Source organism: Hylaeus volcanicus, chromosome 4, assembly GCF_026283585.1.
Source record: "Hylaeus volcanicus isolate JK05 chromosome 4, UHH_iyHylVolc1.0_haploid, whole genome shotgun sequence".
In the NCBI taxonomy this organism is placed as follows: Eukaryota; Metazoa; Arthropoda; class Insecta; order Hymenoptera; family Colletidae; genus Hylaeus; species Hylaeus volcanicus.
This window is the reverse complement of record NC_071979.1, coordinates 23,776,466-23,783,853: the sequence shown is the minus strand read 5'-3', so window position 1 is coordinate 23,783,853 and position 7,388 is coordinate 23,776,466. Positions and strand designations below refer to the sequence as shown.

Below are 7,388 nucleotides of genomic sequence, written 5' to 3'. Positions count from 1 at the left end.
TCTCTCTCTCTCTCTCTCTCTCTCTCTCTCTCTCTCTCTCTCTCTCTGACTCCGATTTCCGTCCACGCATTACTCGAGTTTCGGTTCGTTCTGCGGTTATTTCACCGAGCGAAGTATAGCCACCTCGACGATGAACATCATTTCGTTATCGGCCGTCCTGCGCGATTGATTCCGGTAGCTTTTTCCTGTTTCCTTATAATCGATTGCATCGTTGGAAGTGGCCCGAAGAAAGAAGGATCTGACATTAAATTTTTGTGACCTTGGGCTTTAGTGTGCTCTTTTTTTTAGAATTATAGGGTGTCGGAGTTCGTTGCTTTATAACTTTTTTTTTTTTTTTTCGTGAAAGGAACAATCGCATTACATCGGGCTATAAATTATTTTTGACTGTAGAATTCGTTGCCACTTTTCTTCTAAATTTTAGAAACGATTCAATGAAGGGAAAGCCTAAAATCGAGGATATTATTAACGTGAATTGTCTTCATGACAATAATTAAGGGGAATAATCATCCTTAGGAGAAGCACAAGAAAAGCTCGAATTTCTTTGGCGGACTCAGAGTTCCACAAACACCGTGTAAAGTATGCGCGAGAATTCGATTGATCGATCAACGACATGCCGGTTTGATTAACGTCCCAGCGTGCAGTTTCATCGCCGACGCGATTGCTAATTACCAAAGTAATTAATAAACAAAATTTCTACTTACGAAACTTGCCGCCCACCGTATTTTGGACCATTAATTTTATCCGCCCAACGAAACGCGTATATCTCGATTAATTTACTCAGCGTGGTCATTAAATTAACGAGGAAGGACGCCATTTGAATCGAGTAACATTTTTGAAACTACAAGTTTCTTTCTGGTTAAAATTTGTAGCATCGGGGACTGTACAGAAAAATTTCCCGAAGCAAGATTCTCTCAACGATCCGTTTCCCAAGATGGTAGAGGCGAACGAACAACATTTTATTGTCCCAAAGCTCGGAGCATTCTCCTACTTCCGGTCACGGGGAGTGACCGCGACTCGTCGACGGTAATCGAAGTTTAATTAGACGCCTGGCAAACACGTTTCGCCCCGGTGCAATTTGTAATTGATGAACTGTGAATCGACTAACCCCGCAAGGTGTTCCCCGGTCAAGCCTGTCGTTAATGTCGCTCGCGAGAAAAACGAGATCTATCTGGATCAAGTGCTCTCGCCCTGGTGATTTATTATACACGTCAATCCGGATAACTTTCGCGAAGTAACCTCGTTCGCAAAGTGCCACCCCCTTGGCGCCCCTTGTCGCGTTCCGCGTGGCCTACAACACCTTTCCAAAGCGTCAGCTCTCCCTTCGCTGTCGAAGGTTCTCCCGCGCCACTCGGAGCGAAGGTCCGAAATCTCGAGAGAAACGGAAAATCATCGATCTTGGTATCCCCGATCGCTGTGAGACTCGATCTCGTTCGCGAGATTGCTGGAAAACATTGCATATTTTTTTAGTTCCGTTCCCTTGAAAGCGCAATATAAATTTTGACTCGACATTCCCCTCCGTTAATAGCTCTTCTTTTCGTTGTTGCAGCTCGTATGGAGGAAGAAAGGGGAGCATCGAATGCCCAGATTCTGTGGTCAGCCTGCCAAGCTCTAGCTCGAGCTGTCAAGTCCGCGCCTCCTGGCGCAAGCTTGAATAAGGCCATAAGGCCCCTGGAACCGGAAATCAAGGCAGTCACCAAGGCAGCACGTGAGTAATTCATTTTTCTTCGTTTTGTATTAAAATATCTCGATTCGCTTTGGAGCCGGTCGCTATAATTCCTCGTTAAATTTCAACGTTTTCCCTTTTACAGTTTTCCCTTTTTGCTTAACACGTTCAGACATCCTCAGACGGCTTAAAATACATTTTAATAAGCGCGATAAATTACTTGATCGTTACCGGAATTCATTTAACACGTTTAATCGACGACGTGTAAATCAAATTCAGAGATCTACAACATTTATAATAATCTGTAATCTACATTTACAAATTCTTGATCCGATTTAATATGCCCTTCTATGGGTTTAACGGAGTGTCTAATTAGATTCAGTTGCATCGTTACCATTCACGCGTAAAACGTGTTGCCGTGCAATTAATAGAACGAATTTTCTGATCCGTTCGGTAACATGACCGCGGATTATTATTAACTGATATTAATATTGTCACGTTTACGAGTCACACCAGAGAGTGGAAGTATCGAATTTGTGGTGACCTCTCTATAATCTCGCTCCCGTCCCCCTCCGTTCTGTCGCGATACAATGCCAATCTTTGGAAGGATTAAACTCGCAAACGCGGAAGTATCGGTATCGGACTTCCGCCCGGCTAGAACGCTAAAATGTTCGATGGTTCATTGGACACAAAAGCTTCGAATGCACGAGCGCTATAGGTGCGCGATGAATTGTATGAATGTTTAGCGAATGAACAGGAATAATGCTGTGAACCGTCCTTTGGATCTTTCAGGCCAGTTTTCTTTTGTTTTTTTTCCCCCTCAAAAAAAAGCTTGCCTTTCTGATAGGAACAATAATAAGAAATAAATGTATTAATTTTTCACTCTCAACGCACTCTTAAAAAATTAACAGCTTTGTGTTGCAATCGACTCCTTTTTGCTATCTGATTAAATATATTACTACCGAAGAGATATAAAAACATAGTTGATCGAAACACGCATTAGTAATAAATATTCCCGAAGAGACGTTCAGCTCTAAAAATACACACTCCGAAAAATATACGATTTATATTTCGTTCCATTCGTTTCGCTCCGTATGTATACATACATCCATATGTCTCATATTTCCATCATCGAATAACAATTCGAACAATTCGAACAATTCGAACAATTCGAACAATTCTAAATTTTCCGCCGTCACGGTGGAACGAAAATATTTTTTCAAAGAATTGGTTCGAAACCACGCACAGTGCTCCCGGACCGTGCGTAACATTTGCGCCAAAGGGACCTTGAGCGAGGATTCGATTTTGTCGCAGCCGCGGCGGTGGAAACATTTGTAAACCCCGGAACTCGGAGGCTCTAAACGCCAAAAAAACAGACGATTGATCTATTTCGGTTCCCCCCTCGGGGCCGCAGGACGCGCCGGGCAATCAGCGAGTTAACGTCGGAATCGTTTTTCCGCTTCCTGGGTGCCCGAGAACTGTTTAATTCATTCCGACCAGGGGCCACCAGTTAATGAGTTTTCGCGGCGTAATGGCGACATTACTACCCCCGAATATTCATCGCGTTTGCGCCACCGTACGGGACACGCGTACCCTAGATTTACGCGTTTTTCTTTCGATGATAAAAACCGCATAAATCTTCTTACCGCGCGAAACGATAGTGCTTGACCGTAAAATGAAATACGCCATTCTAGAGACGAACGAGGCGTGTTGGTTCGTATCCTCATAAAAATTTCTTACACGTACGTTTCGAGATTTAGCGTTCGACGTTCCCTAGTTGACACAATCTACTTGCCGCCGTTTGACCAGGTGTTGGTATATTCTACTTGACGTTGACCTTAGCTAGGCATCGCGATTCTAGATAGAAAATCTGTTTATCTCAGATTGCTATGTAATTCCTCACGTTCGAATGGAAAATATAAGGTAATTATTATCGAACAATACCGGAGTCTATTGCGAGGCAGCAACCTTCTAAAATACAAGAGAATCTTTACCTGTCTACCGCAGTCACTCCTAGGGTGCAAAATTAGTTGATTCACCCATCAAAAATAATTCTATGAAAATGAAGGGTTGAAATTTTCCCGATTTTTCATCGAGACGAACGATAATGGCGATTCGTGGCGAGGTCAGAGATGCGCCTGGGTCATTGTCGGATTTATGACGATTTCAATTCGCGTAAATTCTGGATGGCGACGATACGGGAATTTTAATATCTGGTAATTCGGTACCGGGGGCGAAATATTGCCGCGAGATAAATAAACCGCGGTCGGAAACGAGCGGAGGCTCGTCGAGTTTCGCAGTGTTTGCCATCCCACTCGTCTTGCATTCCCTAAGAGAAACAATAATATCCTCGAGGTCTGTTTAACTTGGACCGACTCGATCTTAATCTCCTTTAATCGCGCGGCCAATTTATTTCCGAACAGTTGGATCTAATAACGATGAATAATTCCAGCGGAAATGGCCACAGTAACTCTTCTGGATCTTTTAATCCGACGCGATTTCCGAGAAGTCGGCCTGGCAATTTGTTCGCAATTATCGGCCGTAATTTCTCGGTAATTTCCAATAAGCCCGAATATTCTCTTCATAATTCATCCGCCGACGAACCTCGATTGTTTTTATTAAGGGTTTCTACGAAGAACGAAATAAAGATCCTGCGACGTCCTGGAAAATATTGACGAAACCTGCTCTGTTGTACGATAAATATAAATAGTAAATATTAATTACAGAATTCAAGTCCCCCAGTTGTTCACGGAATATCAGAATGCAGCAGTAAAAGTAAATAAAAATACAAACGACGAGTGTACATTTCAGGATTCAATTTGTCCTTGCAAATCGATGTAATATTCATTATCGCTCGATCAAGTTTCACAGTTGATTCTGCGCCTAGTATACATTTCGATATTTTCAAAACAAAACGATTCGCACAAATACCCGTTGCGCGCCTTCCCATCGAACGGGCAAAATCTCGCCCCGTGGTTCGAGTGCGTCGAGGGTGCTCCGTAAAATATTTCCAGCGAGCGCTCGAGCGACAAATATTGCGGGCGTTTGAACTCTCGAAAGGGTGCAACGGAAAAAAAAAATGTTCCAAAAAAAAAAAGAGAGGAAACACGCGGAGGCGAGAGAGAAAGAGGAAAAAAAAGAAGGCGAGCGTTCGACGAGTAATTTACGGACACTTTTCGCTATTAACTCGGCGTGCAGCTGCATAATTAATGCACCTGACAGGGGAGTGCAGTCCTCGAAATGCCTGGCGAAGCCTTTATGCTAGCTCGTCCAGCGATTAAGTCGTAAATCTTTGGACGGGTTTCCATCCCTCCGGCCCTCCCGGAACCAACCCCGTTCCGCGTCTGTGTCCCTCTTTCCGCGCGGAATTAAAACGATTCTCGACGTTGTTAGTCATTTTTCACCCCGAACCACTATGGGAGCCTCCTCAACAACGCGATAAATGCAGATTGTCCCGCAGCGAGCGCCGCGATCCGGGAAAAAGCGATTCTACGTGCCAACGGAAACTCGGAAGGTGGATCCTCGCGATATTTTTCGAGTTAAACTCTCGCCGAAAGGCTACGGAAGGTTAACGTGACGATAACTATCGCCCTTTGAGAATAATTCTAGCTGGAATCCGATGGTTGTTCACTTTTCTAACGAACGAATTATTTTGTTTACGAAAAGAAAGCGTAATTGAGTGATATATATCAGCTAGGTAAAGTTACGAAGTCTGACCATAACGCAGATTACGTTCCATCTACCCTGCCTGGTTGCATACGGGTACAATCTACTTGCCATTGTCTGACCTGGCATAGGTACATTCCGCTTGCCTTTGACAAACTAGCTATTTCTTATAGGTAGAAAGAAAGATTAGTCGTGAGTTGAACTCGACGTAGAGAACAACAATTCAATTTCTAAATAATCATATAAAATAATCATACTACGTCGGTGCGCTTCAGAAAATAATCTTTTTCCTTTGTTAATTCTATAAATACACTAAGAATAGTTGAATAAAATCAGTCCAAAGATGTCTACACCCGAAATAAAATTTGCACCGCTTCCTCGCATAGGATTTCATTTGCACAGAGCAGCCCGCAATCCCTAATCGCGGTACGTACACGTCAGTTGTGCAAATGTGTAAATTCCATAGACGACAACCCCCTGAAAAGTATTTAAAATACCTGCGATCATTTATCACGTTTTGCAGCTACACGTTTACTCGCAAAATGGCAAAGTAATGTATTCCACCGACGTAACAGCATCTGGTGTAACGCAATTTGTTCGAGGGGAGGGGCGAGGCGCCGTTATTGTTCCATGTTAATCAATTTTGCGTCCCGAAATATCGGTTCGTTAAAATTTGAACGCCGCTCTTTATTCTCCGCGCGTTAATTTATATTAATTACAGGCTAGAACATATTTACAAAAATTAACCGTCAAGCCCTGCGAGGAATGATTGGCAAGGGAACTTTCGACATACTTTTTTGTTTCTGTATACTGTTGAACATTTTAACATCGCGTCGATTATCTTCCGTTGCTACAGAGATGTTGAACATGGAAATTTCACTAATTCGTTTTTTATATTTCTTCTTGCAGCCAAGGAAGATCCTCTGGTGCTCGCAGCCATTCGAGGCATTCCTGAGGAGGCTGCTAAGAGAGGAGTTTTCCCCGAGGACGTTCTTCGCGCGAGGTTCCTCAAGGTAACATCACGTTGGCCAATCTCGTCCAGTTTTCAGAAATGTTGCCAATTATTTTGTTTCCACTGAAGATAACGCGAAAAATAGATTCTAGGTTCTGAAACCTCTAAAATGAAATTCTTCCATGATGCTTCCAGGTGGAAGAAGTGGCGAAACGATTGGCCTTGGTTCCTGAGCAGGGAGCAGCCTTGCCTGTCTACTTCCTTAGCTATCTTCAAAACTTTCTGATGATCAAAAGCGCCACTACCATTCCTCAGAGCGAGCTCGAGGACAAGCCTATCGACACCCAGTGCCTCAACACGTACGACATACTTCATCGAGCCAGGTAAGACAATTCCAGTCGATACAACCAAACATTTCAAACGCGTCGACCACTTTGGACCTTTGAAAAAGCATTTCGCCTTCCCGCTATTTCTCGTTAAATTTTCAAACCTGCCATTACGTCGGTTCCCCGTTCGATTCCATACTTTTCACCGCCGCCGCATTTTTACACTCTCACGTTTCCGAAAGTATTAATCAATTTTCCATATCCCTTGCTCTGGCTGCTTTTATTCAATTTTCATACCCATAACGCTGTTGCGTTTTTATTCGAATTTCCGATTTATAAATGGCTTGATTCGCGTTCAATTTTCGAGCCTGTAATGGTGTTCGCATCGAGTGGAATTACCATTGGATTTTTTCATTATAAGAATAAAATTTAATTTAGCCGGCAAAACATTGTCCTCCCGTTTATTCTTTAATACAACGTCCGCTTCTAACGTCCCCCCGCTTTTAACTCTGTTTTCAATGCCGCGATGTTAGCCCTTCCCGTGCTCGAAAAACGCTGGCGCCATTCGCTGAATATTTGCCACAATTTAAAAATTATCTCGAGGAATATTCGCGCCGCTTAACGTCGCGAAAGGGCCAAAATTTTCAGCGGTGAATAACCGCGAGGAGGTACGGGACGCCTATGGAGACCTCTAATTTACCCCGTGTACATGCATTTAATGTCGTGACCACGGTGTGACGTTGCAGGAAGTCTCGTGCAAACGAGCCTTAATGCTGATATT

The 7,388-nt window shown here is 43.3% G+C and overlaps 1 protein-coding gene across 6 annotated transcripts in view; it reads left to right on the top strand.

Moving 5' to 3' along the window:
* Positions 1-7,388, top strand: part of LOC128875471 (MICOS complex subunit Mic60) — a 42,593-nt gene that overhangs the window by 24,806 nt on the left and 10,399 nt on the right. For all 6 annotated transcript variants that reach the window (XM_054121087.1, XM_054121091.1, XM_054121089.1 and 3 more), the window contains 3 exons: positions 1,547-1,705; positions 6,239-6,342; positions 6,477-6,664. In XM_054121087.1, coding sequence (XP_053977062.1) covers positions 1,547-1,705; positions 6,239-6,342; positions 6,477-6,664 — 451 coding nt within the window. The remainder of the gene's footprint in view (positions 1-1,546; positions 1,706-6,238; positions 6,343-6,476; positions 6,665-7,388) is intronic.